Source organism: Cyanistes caeruleus, chromosome 18, assembly GCF_971803275.1.
Source record: "Cyanistes caeruleus chromosome 18, bCyaCae1.hap1.1, whole genome shotgun sequence".
In the NCBI taxonomy this organism is placed as follows: Eukaryota; Metazoa; Chordata; class Aves; order Passeriformes; family Paridae; genus Cyanistes; species Cyanistes caeruleus.
In genome coordinates, this window is record NC_141718.1 from 10,947,641 (window position 1) to 10,962,962 (window position 15,322).

The window sequence follows — 15,322 nt, forward strand, 5'->3', positions numbered from 1 at the left end:
TTGGGTTTAGCAATAGTAGAAGTGGCAGGCCAGCGTGCATCCATCACTAAAAAATGTTTTTCTGGACACACAGTTTCAATGGAAAGGGGAAACCCCACGAAGGATTAGCATGACATTAATAAAATATAATGGATTAGATCATGAGGATAATAAACAACGTCCCGTGTTATTTAGTCTATTATTTATGAGATAATAATACTAATACTTCTGTATTAATGAGAATGCTGCTCAATTGAGAAGTTGCTTGTGGGGATTAATCTGCCCTGCTATCAGTTGGCTAAATCTGGTGACAGCTTGCATTGGCTCTGGGGAGTAATTTTTAATCTGTTATTCAACTTTATTAGTCCCAGTGGAAATTTCAAAACCATCTCTTGCTATTAGTCTTCCCCTATTAACCTCCTTAAATGTAAGAATTAATAAAACACTAATAAACCAAAAATAAATGAAATTATTTGCTGTCTTGGCCTGTTGTGTAGGAAGCCCTGGGACTGTTGTTTTTGTAAGATTGGCAATGCTGAGATACTTCAGGGCTGGGTGTACTTAGTGATCACACAGAGATAATTTAATCTGTTGCTGAAGAAGTGAATGTATTTCCTTGCTTCATTTCTGTTGGTCTATCTGCATATAGACACGTTTTTATGTCCTCTGATATTTCTCCTCTGTAGAAATAATAATCAGAAAATTATTCTTGAAAGTGTTCATTTTTGTTATCTCTTTTGTCTCTTGATAAAGATGTGATTTTGTTCGTGTTTCTTACTCTGATCCTCTCAGTGAATAAGAATAGAATGACCTTGTTTTCTTTCTGATAACCTTTCAGGAAAGCACCTGTTTTCCTACTGAGTTTTTTTTCCTTCTATCCACACACAGGACTTCAGATCTTTTTCCTTTTAGTAATTCCTCTTCAATTGATTGCACATTTTAGTTTCCCACATTTTTGCCATCCTTCTGTGACTAATTCTAATTAGAACTAGGTTTTGCTCACTTAATCAAGATTGCAGAAAGAGAAAAAGGACTTTTGGCATTAAAAAAAAGGTGTTAAACAATTCTCTAACTGCCACCCTCCATTATTAAAACCATTTTAGGAAAGCTGTGCTGAGAGCCTTTGAATTTTTATATTTTTTTCCACTTGCAAATATGAACTCTTTTCCAAGTTCATACTGCACAAAACCAGCAAAGGAGGGTGGAGAAGTTACTAACAAAGTGTATGGCCTTCTGCAAATAAAATAACAGCAAATTTTTGTCTGTGTTTCTCCTTCATTACTTGTACTGTATAAGTTAGCATTTCTGAAGAGCATCCCCAAAGAAATCTACTTGCTTTATCAAGAGATGTGGAGGAATGTCAGGGAAAAGATTAGAGGAGATCCTCTGTGGGAGGTACTTTGCTTGCTGATGCATCTTCCTCTTCGTTTGTAGTTTATTTGTTTAACCATTGCTTTATCATTTGTCATCCTCAGGAGGAAGACTTTTACACAAGTTTGTAAGAGACTTGGCTAAGTGCCAGTAACTCTCAAATTTTCTGTGCTGCAGTTCCATTTTGTGAGGACAACACAGCAATTGCAGCTTCCACACAGCTCATGAGCTGCCCTGTGCCCCATCAGACACTTGTGGCTGGTCAGTCAGGAGTGCAGATCCATGATCCATTTATCCTCTTGGGTCTCCATCAGCAGCCTGGGGTGGGAAGTTGAACTGCTGGTCTGTAGCTCATTGCCCTCTCCATTCTGTTTTGTCTATCAGGTATGAACAGACATATTCATGCTAAGCTAAATGTCAGCAGGCTCTGTCCAGAGGGGAGCAGTCATTAGAGATGTGCATCAGAGGCACTGTGTTATGTTACTTAAACTATTTGGTTTTCTCACTCCCATTAAAACCTCTCTTACTTCAATAAATTGCCCTGGCTCACAGGCAAGAGTAGAGAAATACCCTCAGTATATCAAATTATTTGTCAATTTGTCTAGAATCTGGAACCCTAAATGTGCTGGAAGAGACCCTCCAGGATGGTGAGAGACCCAGTGAAGCACACTGCTGTCTGAGAGTGAGGAAAAGAAATGGCTGTTGTGCTCTGATGGGTGTTCTCTCATCACATCAGATTTACTCATGCTTATCTTTGAAAGCTTTAGCACAAAGAAAGATTTAGCCTATTTCCAATCTGAAAACCTGCCTGCCCTTTCAGAGCCCTTTTGTATGCACTGAATTCATGCAGTGAATCATTGGGTACACCTGCAACCTACACTGCTTCCAGGTTTCTCTTTGGGCTGCAGATATGAGGATGTGGAAATGAGATATTCACAGCCTTGACACAGCTGCCTCCCCTTCTGACAGTCTTGTAGATAATGTTGGTTTCTGCTTAGTTTCTGTTTGTGGCCTACAAAAATAAGAAATCAATTAATTTTGTTTCCACTGTACATAAAGGTAGGAATTGTGTGATTACAATTTTTCTATGTTGATTCTCAATTCATGTTTCAAACCTTGGAATTCTGTCGGTGTGGCTGCACTGGGAGCTGTGGACAGAGGCTGCAGCATTGCTCAGCCTCTGGGCTCTCCTCTGCAGAGGCCTGGGTGAGGCACAGTAGAGTAGATCAGTTCCTGACTAATGTTTTCTTTTGCTTATTTCTGTAGACTGACACATAAATGGAATTAATGAAAACCAAACTTTTTGTTAGTTGCAAGGACCCAGAGGAATATGCATCAATCTCTGTAAAGAAGTGCCATCTGCAGCCTATCTTAGGCAAACTGTTTCCTGATAATTAAGGTTAGTAAATAAGTCTTATTTTCCACTGAAATACACAGCAGGGAAGGTCAGAACTAATGGGAATTTTGGATGCTCAGCAGCTTCCAGGGTTAATTTTTTCTCTGTTGGATTTAAAGCTAACATTTCACAGTCGTGTAGGACAAACTGAAGAATGTGTTTGGGAGAGATGCCTAAACTATCAGAGGGTAGCACTTTTTTATAAGAACATAGGTGCTCAAACAATAGAGAGATTTTTAAATTTTACTCTCATAAGTAATGCCATTGTATTATAGGTTCCTTGCTGCTTTTTATCAGCCACAATTACCACAGGGTAGTTTACCTAGGAAAAAATCGTTGCCAATGAACAGAGTGCCAGCCCTCGATTCCATCTCCGAGGAAATAACACCTGCAAGGTCAGTCAGGCCTGCTGTGCTTCCCATGTCCTGGACTGCTTGTTCTGCTCAGTGTAACTTCAAGGTCACATTTTACACCCAAAAGGCTGGAAATAAATAGTGATTCCCTAATATCAAGCAGGGAATGGGACTCAGACATCCTCAGAGCCCAGAAATGTGCCTTACACCTGGATACACTGTTCTAAATTCCCTGGATTTCTCTGACCTCTTCCAGCTCAAACAGAGGATCACAGGCATCACTGGGGGAAGTGCCATCTTCCTTACTCAGAGTTGAGAGGATCTGTCTATAACCAGTGTGTTCCACAACTTTGTGACCAGTTGCTTTGCTTAGCTTAATTCTGAAGTCAGAGGAGCAAATAAAGGGAGAGCAGACCCAAGCTCTGATGAACTTTGAACTTACTCAAATGTGAAGCTGATTAGCTACAACAGAGAGAGCCAACGCCATGGTCTGAACAGCCTGAAATTCAGCCCAGGAAGCTCCTGGATCTTGTGTTCACATGCATCTTTACCTGTATCCATGTGAGACATGGAAGGTTCAAGTTTTGTCCTTACCAGAAACACAGGGCTGTTTCTCCATTGAGTAACGCTGCTGAGCTGAGAGATGACACAGAGGGTGTCCCGGATCCTGGACCCCTGGGTTTTCCCCGGGTCCGGGTGCCAGGTCACTCCTCACAGATAATTGCTTACCATCATCAACTAAAAGAACTGCATCTTCCATGACTAGATTTACAGGTACAACCACTTAAAAAAAAAAAAAAAAAAAAAAAGTATTCACCCACAGTGAGGTAAATATGCGGGTTTATTGCAGCCAAGCCACTCCTTTCTGTGTCATTCCTTCTCAGACATCTGCTCGTGGATGTTAAAACCCCGAGCACCTTTGGCAGGGACACTGAACTCTGAAATCTGCAGCACCTGTAAGAGAGGAGCACTCTTTGGGAAAGAGCTGTCCAAAGAAAAGCAGCAGCTTCAACTTCTGTCCCATTGGAGACAAGTGAATCTGAAGTTATATATTATATAAGACGTAGGTGATGACAGCAGTTTATCATTAACCTGAACTCTGCAAGAAGTACATAAGGAGAGAAAGAAGAAAAAAGCCAGAGAAGCAGCGAGGATGGAATCCATCATAAGGATCAACAATGCTGCAGACATCTCTGTTATTGTCCTCTACTTTTTGATCGTTCTGGCGGTGGGACTATGGGTATGTTGGGATTTAATTTTGGTTTACTTAATGAGCAGGTGGATTATAGAGTCTTGGCAAAATAGCTTAATAAGTGAAAATGCATAATTATAGAGATTTTGATGCTTAATTGAAATAGTTGACAAGTGCATGGTGGGCAAGATATGGGCACTTATTTACACTGGAGGGGACGGTGACCCAGGGAGGCAAACCTTTGGGGGGATGAATGGAACCTGTGGGGAGGGAGGAGCGATGGGGTTTGTGTGGGACGGAGCCGAGAGATTTGATCGCTGAACATCAGCCAGGGTCTCTCGTAGGAGCTGGCTGCACCTGAGGTGGGATTTGGCCGCGGAGCACCGGGGCTGCAGGGAGAGCCGGGGCTGGGGGGTGATGCCGTAGGAAACAGCGGGGAGGGGGAGGCGCAGGGTGGGAAGGGAGCGGACACCGTGTGCGGGGTGGGGAGGCGGTGCCGCAGCGATGGGACCGGGACAGGGACGGGGACAGGGGACAGAGACAGGGACAGGGACAGGCACAGGCACAGGGACAGGGACAGGGACAGGGACAGGGACAGGGACAGGGACAGGGACAGGGACGGGGACGGGGACAGGCACAGGGGACAGGGACAGGGGACAGTGACAGTGACAGGGACAGGGACAGGGACAGGCACAGGGACAGGGACAGGGGACAGGGACAGGGACAGGCACAGGCACAGGCACAGGCACAGGCACAGGCACAGGCACAGGCACAGGGACAGCCCCGGGCCGGCAGAGGCTGTGGTGCCGTTCGAGGGCAGCAGTGGCGGCGCTGTCCCTCGGCCCTGCAGCTGAGCAGGAGCAGCTCCGGGCAGCGCTGCCGGGGCAGCCCCGAGCCGGGGAACGAAGCACCGGGAGCGGGGAGGACCAAAAGCCGCTCCCAGCCCAGCGCTGGCACCTGAGAGCTGGTGCGTTTGAGAGAATGGCCAATACACCGAGCTCCAGTGCTGGGAACAGAGGAATGTCACCGAATTCGGGTTTCCCTGGGGCGAGCCCTCCCCTGAACACCTGAGCATTAACAAGTGGAGAGGAGGGACTGTCCCTCAGGAATCCTCTGCTTTCCAGGAGCATCCCAGGAACATTTCACAGTGCAGAAAAGTCAGCTGCAGAACAAGCATCCCTTTCTATGGCACGTGCCAGGCAATATTTCCAAGGGCACCAAAAAATCAGGGTTTGCACAAAATAGACAAAACTTTTTCTTTGCCTCTTCAGCATAGGAGTAGAAGCAAAAAATATCACCAAAAATCTGAAGTCCCAGCCCACCAGAACACCTTGTTGTCTGGCAGGGGGGAGCTGGGTCTTGCCATGATTCTGGCTGTTGCTGCAGTTGAATTTTATGTTAAAGATCTCTGACAATAAAGGGTTGGTCTCCTCCTTCTCAGGCCACTGTGTGCTGAGTTAATCCTGAGTTAAAAAGGAGCCATTTCTTTTGAGCCATGATGACATCATTATTGGACAAATACTTACTCAGTTACTGTGTGTAGTTAAATGCAAATCCATCATATTTACTTACTTTCTTCTGCATCAGAAGAAAATATATGGCTACTTTTCCCAGGTCTTCTTTCTTTATTTTCCTGCTCAAATTCCGTAAGAGAAGACAATGGAAATCCAGTAAATAATGGCTCAGGGTCATTAACAAAAACTGGAGGAAACTTCCCTCTAAAGCCCATCCCTTGGCAAAGACAACATGTGTTTGCAAAAAGGAAACTTTAGCTGGCTTCTTCTTTTGGAGCTTCAGAGGGAATCAGACATGATGCTGATATCACAACAAGAAAACAGATACCTGTAGGGGCAGGATGGTATTGAGTAAAAAAAAGCTGCATGCTTTCTGTTAGTAAACTTGCACCTTATAGTCTGTTTTGATGCCTGGTATCATAGGCTTTTTACCCCAATGAAAAATTCACGTGAGCTTTTACTTGGCTGATATTTTTTTTTGTTAAATTTAATTTTATTTAGTGTTTCACACTAATAAAGGTGAAGGAATGAAACTTGAATGGCTAATGCAGACCTAGATAAAAGAATCATTGTTCCATTTTATTATTCATCATGAGGTTTCTCTTTTTAGCCACTCTGTTTCTTTCACTTTACCCTGCCTGTTTTATTATCCCTGTTTGTTCTCAGCCTGTGTAGACCTTGCCTAGTACACTCAAAATACAATTAAAACTTTGTTTTTCCCTTTGTTCCAGGCTATGTGCTCCACCAACCGAGGCACAGTGGGTGGGTTTTTCCTGGCTGGACGGAGCATGGTTTGGTGGCCGGTGAGTGCTGTGTGGATATAAAACACAGAAATAAAACACAGGATGTGCATCTGCAGCCCTGGCACTGGCCAGTGCTTACTTACCAAGATCTCTGGGCCACTGCTGAGGCTGTGATGGCTTTATTGTGTGGCTGCAAATCCAACTCTTTCTCCAGCTGTGGTGTCACAGGGCAGACTGCACAAACAAAGTGCAGTGAAATGTGTTGGGGGAAGTTGTCTGTGTTCAGCTCTGAACTGTCTTGATTATGTGTTCAACTTGTTTGAATATAAATGCATTGGTAATGTCAGTACAGACAAATCCAGTGCTTTGCCTTTCATCCCACTTTAAAACTTATCAATATTTGGACTCTATTCTTTTCATTGCACTCAAAGAAGCTGGCTCATTTTAAGGTTATTACAAATAGGAATTAATTTACTGAATTTTCCCCCTTTATTGCTCTATTGTTTCTTCTTTTGGTAACAAGTTCTGGTCTTGTACAAGGAGAAAAATGTTATTGGAAAAAAAATATTTTAAATGTATTTAAAGATCAGCTGTGGCTTACAGTGATTGTCTTTTGTGGATCTATGTTATCTTCCAAGCTAGAGAGCAGGAGTCATAGATACAAAGTGTTCCTTGCCATCCATTTCACCAGGCCTTTGGCAGAAATTATATTAGAAACAATTATCTATTTCTTCCTGATGATACAGTCTCCTTAATATGAAAAGCAGAAAACTTAGACAAACCTGCATTTTCTGTATTACTGGAACACAGAAAGTGGAATCGTGTTTTACATGATTCCATTTGTTTGAATGGACTTCCTCAACACTCCTGATCTTGCATTCAGTCTCAGGAAATGTTTCTGCACTTCATTAAGGTTTGGGAGTCCAGACTCCACAAACATTGATTCAGTTACAGGACCAGAAGTCTGAGAGTAGATATTGGTCCCCTAAAGATTTAGGGATTTTCTTGAAGTAGGCTGCAGAAATAACTACACACCTTCCAGTCTTGTGCTTCAGAGAGCTGCTCTCTGCACTTAGGAGGCACTGGGACAGCCCTTTAGGGACAGGTAAGGATTAAAGGCCAATGACAGTAAAAGGTTTCCTCATGTGATGTAGTAGATCTAAGAAAATTCAGGTTCCTTTGGAAGACTGAGAAAAGTTTCCAAGTTATTTTAAGATAAAACCCATAATTCTGGGAGAAGAGAAAAAAACCCCACAGATTACTCTGCTTGTCACTTTAATCAGTGGGCTGGTTTTAACCTTGTGCAATTCTGTCTGCCTGTCAAGGGGATATGAATATCTTTTTGTGCAGATGTAAATGGAGATGGAGGCAGCAAGGCAGCAAAGACTCACCACAGAAAAGTTCTGTCTTGCTCCAGTGGCACTGAGAACTCGTAATGATTCCCCTGAGACCTGGGGGAGAGGATCTGACACCGAGTGCTCTGCCAAGACAAAGCCAGCAGACTCAGCAAGCTCCCTCCTGCAGTGGGAAGGCAGCAGGGATCCCCCCACAGTTCCTGCCAGGATCCCCTCTCTCCTTCCCAGACTCTGTGAGCTCAGCACAAAGTGCTAGTCCTCAGTGCAGTCCTAGATCTCCTCTTCAGTCCTTCCCTTTGGAATGCCAGGAGTGTCTTCCCATGCCATAAAAAAAACCCCTTCTTGCTATTCTTCCTCATATCACTCAAAATAAACAAAGAGCAAACACTCCAAAACCACAAACTAAATACCGTGTCAGCAGCATCACCCTGGAAAGTTTGCCTTGGATAAAAAGAGATTCCAAAACACCAATTCCCACAGCTTAGCAGGGATGTCCATCACCCAGAGCAAACTGGGCTGAAATGATGAGGAAACCAATGAAAGTATAGGAAGTTTAGTCAGAGATGTGATCTCAGTTCTGCAACAGCTAAAGCTGTGTGTTATGTTTTACTTTTGTGCTTTGACTTCTCTTTTTTAGCCAAGTCAGGGCTAACCTGGAATATTTCTGGATAGCCCCAGTGCATTTCCACAGTCAGGGTGGGGGCAGTTGTTTTGCAAGTGGACTCTTGTTTGTCAGATTTCTCCCCTGCCATTTCAGGATAATGACCCTTGTCATGTAATTGCTTTCTGGAACAGAACAAAATGAAGAAAAAAATCCTTCCACAAACTTGGTATAAACTTAATTCCCCTAAACTAATTGTATTTTTCAGTGGTTGTCTGTATTCCATGCTCTGCAGGGCACCCACAAGTGGCTTTTCTGACCCTACAGGGAAGGAGGCTCATTAGCAGTGTATTAGTGACAAGCTGGGAAAGGGATTCTGTTCACTTAAACCACACAATATCCGTGGTTTGGTAGACCAGAGGAGACCCTGGTAATGAAGGGCTAGAAGTTATTCCTGCTTTTAATACGGATTTTGAATGTTTGTCAGTCACTGGCAAACTGTGACTGTGATTTGATTTCTCAATGTATAAAGTAGGGCTGAGACACATCCTGGGCCAAATCTGTCCTGCTTTGGGTCTGATTGCTCTGCTCCAGCAGAATCCAAGGAAGTTCAGCATTTTGCAGAACCAAGCCCAGAGATAATTTTCTGGCTGAGGTCACTTCACTGGCCCTTGTGCAGTGGCTGAGCCATCTCAGTAGTTCCAGTGGTTAATTAAGGATGAAGGCATGTAAGAACATCCTCACAGATTACCCAAAAGTGAAATCTGTCCTTGGTTAGTCATAATGGTGTGAAATGCTGTGTCCTTTCCACAGTGGTTTTATAGAAACTGAGAGAAGAATCTTCAAGAAACTGGTTTTGATCTCTTGGGCTTTGAGGGAAATATCTTCAGGAAAGACTCATGTGGCTCTTTAAATCCTCATGATGAGCTCTGCTTTCTGCAAAAAGACACAGAGAAGTTCAAGGCAAGTGACAGCTCTGTCAATGGGCCTTGCCAACTTCAGCTTCCTTTGCCAGATGAAGGAGTTGGGTTCAGCCAAAAACTTCCTGCCATTGTAGGACATGAAGTACCTGTTCCTGCAGAACAGTCAGCTTTGGTAGCAGCCACTCTCACAGGATTAACAGCCTTTCATGCCCAGTTTAAAAACCCCAAACTTTTGAAGCTTTCCTGCTTTTGAATTTTCTTCTTCAGGTTCAGACAGGGCTGTCTGCACAAAATTATGGGTTACTTTCTACACCTCAGTTCCTGAGGCAAGAATGGTAAGAGGACAAAGAGTATCTGCTGGGCATCTGAAGGCCAGCTCTGTTAGAAAGATTTACTGAGCAGTAGGCAGGAAGGGTGCAGGGTCAAGGGCACTCCAAGAAATGTAACTCAGCTCGTTTGTGGCCACGTACATTTAGATCTTTGTGAGACAGATAAGAATTAGGGGAAAAAACCCAATGGATTCTTGCTTCAGCTGTGCACAGCTTATCTTTGTGGCCATCAGAAGTGACCACTGGCATGATTTCTCTGATCTTTGCAGCCATTTAATTTTACATAGTCTCAGGATTCCCCCCCCCTTGCTGAATCTGACACTGCTATGAGGAACCAGGAATGACAATTCTGCTGTGAATAAGATTTGCATTTCCTTCTCTTAGGTAAAGCAGAATGAGAAATTACCTTATTTTGTCAAGTTCCATAAAAAAAAAAAAAAGGTGTTAAATCAATAGTTTTCAGGGTAAAAGAATAATGAAGTATCAAAGGAAAGCTTTGATCGAAAAGTAAAAGTTCAGTGAAATGGAAATGGATTTCTACAGAATCTGTGAGAATTTCCAGCTGGCTGGGGGGTGTTGTTTCTGTTTCAGAGTGCAAAGTGGGGAGGTATCAGATCCTCCTGAGCCTGAGCTGTTCCATCAGCCATGTGGTTTATTGGAGCACATTTTGATGAGTATTATAAATCCATCCCTCCTGCTTAGTACACTGGGAATTGTATAGATGTGGTTTAGTTGGATAATAATGCAATTCATAGAATTTTCAGATTATTTGGGAAAGAAGAATAAAACCCCACACTTCTTCCTACTTTGGGTCTCAGAGCCTTAGAAGTGTGGCAGTATTATTGCATTGTACTGGTATTTCCTAAGTGGGTAAGGGTGATCCCAAAAAACTCAGGTAGGACAAATAATGCCTTTACATAAAAGTCACATGTTGCAGGGAAGAGCTGTGAGTTAAAGGAAAGCATGAACAGTCTCAAGGAGTAGGAATGAGAAATGTGTCAGGGAAGAGAGATTTGAGAAGCTTCTGCAGGAGCAAAGCCTCAGGGATGGCTCAGGACCCAGTGGGGTGAGAGGAGCCCCTGCTGGTCTCTGGAATGGGCCAAGGATCCAGTGGGGAAAGGCTTTGGTGCTGAGCTAATGCCTTCAGGAGGGCACAGGGACAGGGGGATGTGCTGGCAGGTGCTGGCAGGGAGAGGAGCTGTGCATCCTGCACACTGGCACTGGCCTGCAGAGTGCATCCATCCCGCTGGGAATGGCCAGGGCTGGGATGTCAGTGCATCCTCAATGAGAAGAGCAAGGTGAAGCAGTTAATGAGTAACAGGAAAAAACACAGTGATCGTCATCTGTTTCAGGGTGGCGGTACTTCTGCTGAACAGAGTGCTCTTGTTGAGAGCTGACCTCTTAAAAATATTTAAAAGAGTTAATGTTCCACGTTTGCCTCAGGTTAGTTCAGTTTTTGTCCTCTTTCACTCTTAGCAGCTTTTGTCCCTTTCAACCAACTTTCTTCTTCACCTTTCCTCCTAGAGCTGTCTTTAAAGTCAATTCACTCACACATTCACTGAGAACAGTAAACATTTCCAGAAGATTGTTTCCCTCTGCCATTCCCAGTTTCAGCCCAGGTTTTTTAAGATGTTCAGCAGCATTTACCAATGGCAAATCAAGAAGTTCCAGCAATCAGCCTTTCCAGTACAAAAATCCCAGAGCAGCAAGTTCTTCAGCAAGGCAGCTCAGGCCCAGAGCCCATCTGCCTTCTTTTCTCATCCTTAAAATAGAGCAGATGGGAAATTTCTTTTTCTGCTCTGGCATCAGCAGCCATTGGGGTGTGAGGGTATTTGTCAGCACTCTTCTTGCTGTGACCGTGCTGCAGATTTAAGGGTAATCTGCATTTTTCTGGCTATGAAGCCATGTTCTCCCTTCCCAGGTATATGACATAACTGAAACCCATTTTTAAAATTGCATCCATTATTAGTATATATTGATCTTAAAGTTCTGCTGCACTGGATGTTCCCTAATTCAGAGAAAAAAATTAGAATGTGAATGTAGGATCTGCTTTCACGTTATTTTGTTCTTGTGCTGGTCCGGAATATGTTGGTAGTTTTGCATTGGTTTGGTTTGGTTTTGTATTTTTCTTTCAAAACAATGGTATTTTAGATAAATCTGAGAACACAGCATCAGCAGCATTGCCTGCAGTATGTCCTGGGGTTTCAGGCACCAAGCCAAAACTTGTGCCTGTCAGTTCCCAAAGTTCTTCTTTAGCTGCTTTTGTTACTTGGATCTGCCTTTAAGCTTTTGAAACAGGAGAAGGGACACATTAAATAAAATCAGAGATTAATGTGGTTAATATTTTCTGGTGATTGCATTTCTAGTAACCTAGATTTAAGTTTAATTATTTATCTCCAAGGAAAGCATTGGGCAATAGTGCTAATGCTTGGTATAAATGGTACTTTTTTGTTCACTATCACTTCTGGAAAATTGTTGCTGTCACCAAGAGGTTAGAAGAAACAGAGGTCTTTTGTTTGCCAATGTTTGTTGCAAAACTTATCGGTCCTGTAGAAATGTCATATGACAAACTGGTTACAGCTCTGTAGGGCACAACTGACTTTTAGAAATGTGTAAAAAAAACCCCAAATCCAGAACCGAATGAACTTAGAAACATAAATTTCCTGTCACAGCAAAAGAGCAGTTTGTCTGCAAAAAGACTTGAAGAAATCAGGAGATCAGACTGAGGAAAGAGAAAAAAAGTAAGCCTGGGAAAGAAAGGGTGGAACCCTCTGAATTTTGTGTGTTGCAAATAAAAAATGGGGGAGGATAATCTATTTGTTATCAGAGATCAGTGGGTTGAAGAGTGTGGTTGTTATTTCTGGCTGTGGCACAGCTCTATAGAATAAATCTGCTCTGCAGAGGTGGATTTCTGTGAAATCCTTCATTCTCCCAAAACTCAGGTGATCGTCCCTGTGCTCCCAGAAACACTGATTGAATATTTGCTGCTGTTCAAACCATTGGACTCAATGATCCTAATGGGTCCCTTCCAAGTCAGGGTATTCCATGATTGAAATGAGAGCATTGGAAGAGGTCAGCAGAAGTTCCTTTGCCTGCTTTCTGTGTGCTTTTCTTTTAAAACTTATTTAAGGGGTTTTTTTTTGTTGTTGTTTTTTTTTTAGCTTTCAGAGGAGATGAGAGAAAAATAGAAAATAATAAAAAAATGTTCACTTCCTTTTTTTCATCTCAGAACTTCTCCAGCTTCCTTGTCCTCTGCCCACAATAATCCAATCCAACCTCTTTTTCATGCTTGACTTCTCAACCTGCATCCTTCAGTACCTGACCCAGTAAATGATCACTGGGTATTTCTGCTGCCTTTAATGTGTTCATTTGGAGGAAATGAAACTCATTCCTTTTCATCTTTTCTATTGTCTTAAGATACTTGATTAAGAATTAGATCCTTGTGAATGGCTCCTGCCTGTCTGTAAACCAACAGGAACTTTTCATTTTTTTAATCTCTCCCCGTTCATCGATTCCCACGTTGTCCCTACTGTTCTGTTTGTATGATAAATGCAATATTTGGGGGTTTTAAAGACCCAGCACTTCTTAAATATAACTCCTTGATTTGCTATTGTTTGTGGCTTCCAGAGGCATTTTCTCAGCAGATATTTCTGCTATGCAGCTTTCAGAGTTTAATTCAGCAATCAAACACCTTTTGGCTAAAAGTGAACCAAGTGCAGCTCTCACCAATGACACGTTTGGATGCACAGGCTGTGCATGATGGAACAGGGAGTGCAGGTTTGACAAGGGGGGATGCCCTTGTCATTTCCTCCTTGAACAAGGAAGATCAAGAAGATCACAGTCTTCTTCCCAATGTCAGTTTGGCAAGTTTTGCAAATATTTTTAAATCTATATTGATGTAATTTATTTTTTGACTCAATTGGAAGATATTTTATTCAACATCCTATTCTCCCTCACTATTGTAGATTTGATGGCTGAGGGCTCTGGTTTCAGTGGGAACAATAAGTTGGGAGTCCTGAAAGTTATGAAGGAAGTTGGTTATCAGTCATTCTCATCATCACCACCACCACAGACAGGCATGAGTTCAGTGTGCCAGATGAAGGGGATTTTTAAAAAATTCCCATGAACATAAGAGCCAATTTCTGTTTTTTCTCTTTGCAGATTGGTGCTTCTCTGTTTGCCAGCAACATTGGCAGTGGGCACTTTGTGGGAATAGCAGGAACAGCAGCAGCTGGAGGAATTGCCATCGGAGGATTTGAGTGGAATGTAAGTGGCATGTATGTCAGTGAAAGTACTTATGACACCTGGATTAATCAAAATAACATTCCTAATCATTTAGGACCATCAAAGTTTGTGCTTGGCAACACTTGTTTTCTGTACAGACCAGTGAGAGCCAATGTAATCTAGTATTTAACCTGTCCAAGGCACTGGAAAAAGATGGCACTCTTCAGTTGAGGCTTTTTAGAGAGCATTTGAACCAAATAAATTGGTGGATTTTCTTCTCTATGCATATCTTTTTATTACTTTTAAAGTATTTGTGAAGAACATTTTCAAACTGCAGGATGCTGGGAAGAAATTATCAGTTTTGTAATCCACAGTAATTTCTGCAGCATTTTGCTATGTAGTAATGATTGAAGGGGCTTTGATTTCTTCACAGGCTGTAAGGAATTTTGAACATCTTTCACAAACACCTGCGTTCCAAAAAATCTTTTCCTCTTTACCTTTTCTTTCCTGTAATTATGCACTTGTTTTGCTTATCGTTCCAGTAGTGGGTAGAGCTATCCAAGCTGACTTTAGATGAGTTTCCCGGAGTACAGGGATCAGTGTAAGCTGCAGCAGCACAGAGACTCCCGTGAACAACCACACTCCATTTCCTTGTGTTGCCAGGATCTGTAGGTGTGGTTACAGTGTCCTGGTTGTGCCTAATTCACCCTCGGGGGGGGATTAGGCCACGACACAAAGCTTTGAATGAGCCTCCACAGGTCGATACTTCCTTCACGTTTATTTCTGAGCAATGAAAGAATCCTCCCACCCTGAGGGATTTGGCTTGTGTTCCTTAGCAAGTAAATGGTTGTTGCAAATAATCAAGCATTGGTTTGATAGGAATGTTTAAGGAGAAGGACAAAGCCTAAATTAAACTGTAAGAGCAGCACAGTTTCTGTCAGCTCCCTCTTTGATTATATCAGGCCTGTGACAGACCTGATTCTCCTTCTTATTCCTGCAGAACAAAGCAAATCAAAACAGAACACAAATCTCTAGGTCCCATATCCTTCTTCGAACATCTCTAACACCTTATCTGCTGGAGATTCCTGCTGGACCAGTATCAATCCACGGTGTAACACAGTGCTTGCTTGGGAAGCAGCAATGATGTCTGGGGTGTTTGAGCAGACACAGTTCATGATTTACAGTGGGACACAACACACATAACAGAAGTAATGAAAGTAATACCAAATTTGACTGTTGTCATCCTTGTATCTGCCTGTACCATTGAAATGATTTCTATTTTGTATCACAATGACAGCAGAAACTGACCCAGTATTTCTTGTCCATCTTACAGTTTTGACCT

The 15,322-nt window shown here is 42.7% G+C and overlaps 1 protein-coding gene and 1 long non-coding RNA gene across 3 annotated transcripts in view; one reads left to right on the forward strand and one right to left on the reverse strand.

Annotated features, from left to right (window-relative positions):
* The window catches only part of SLC5A1 (solute carrier family 5 member 1), a 50,599-nt gene that overhangs the window by 20,742 nt on the left and 14,535 nt on the right, over window positions 1–15,322 (forward strand). The window contains exons 4-6 of one of the 2 annotated variants that reach the window (XM_023937668.2): window positions 2,617–2,749; window positions 6,537–6,608; window positions 13,918–14,022. In XM_023937668.2, the coding sequence (XP_023793436.2) occupies window positions 6,540–6,608; window positions 13,918–14,022 (174 nt within the window). In that variant the 5' untranslated portion in view covers window positions 2,617–2,749; window positions 6,537–6,539. Of the gene's footprint in view, window positions 1–2,616; window positions 2,750–4,045; window positions 4,340–6,536; window positions 6,609–13,917; window positions 14,023–15,322 lie in introns of those variants that run through there. The other variant, XM_023937667.2, reaches the window with a different exon arrangement.
* Window positions 879–2,362, reverse strand: LOC147649942 (uncharacterized). Its single transcript, XR_015277708.1, has 2 exons — window positions 2,229–2,362; window positions 879–1,727 (listed from the first exon to the last, which is right to left on the reverse strand). It is a non-coding gene; the product is annotated as an uncharacterized LOC147649942 (long non-coding RNA).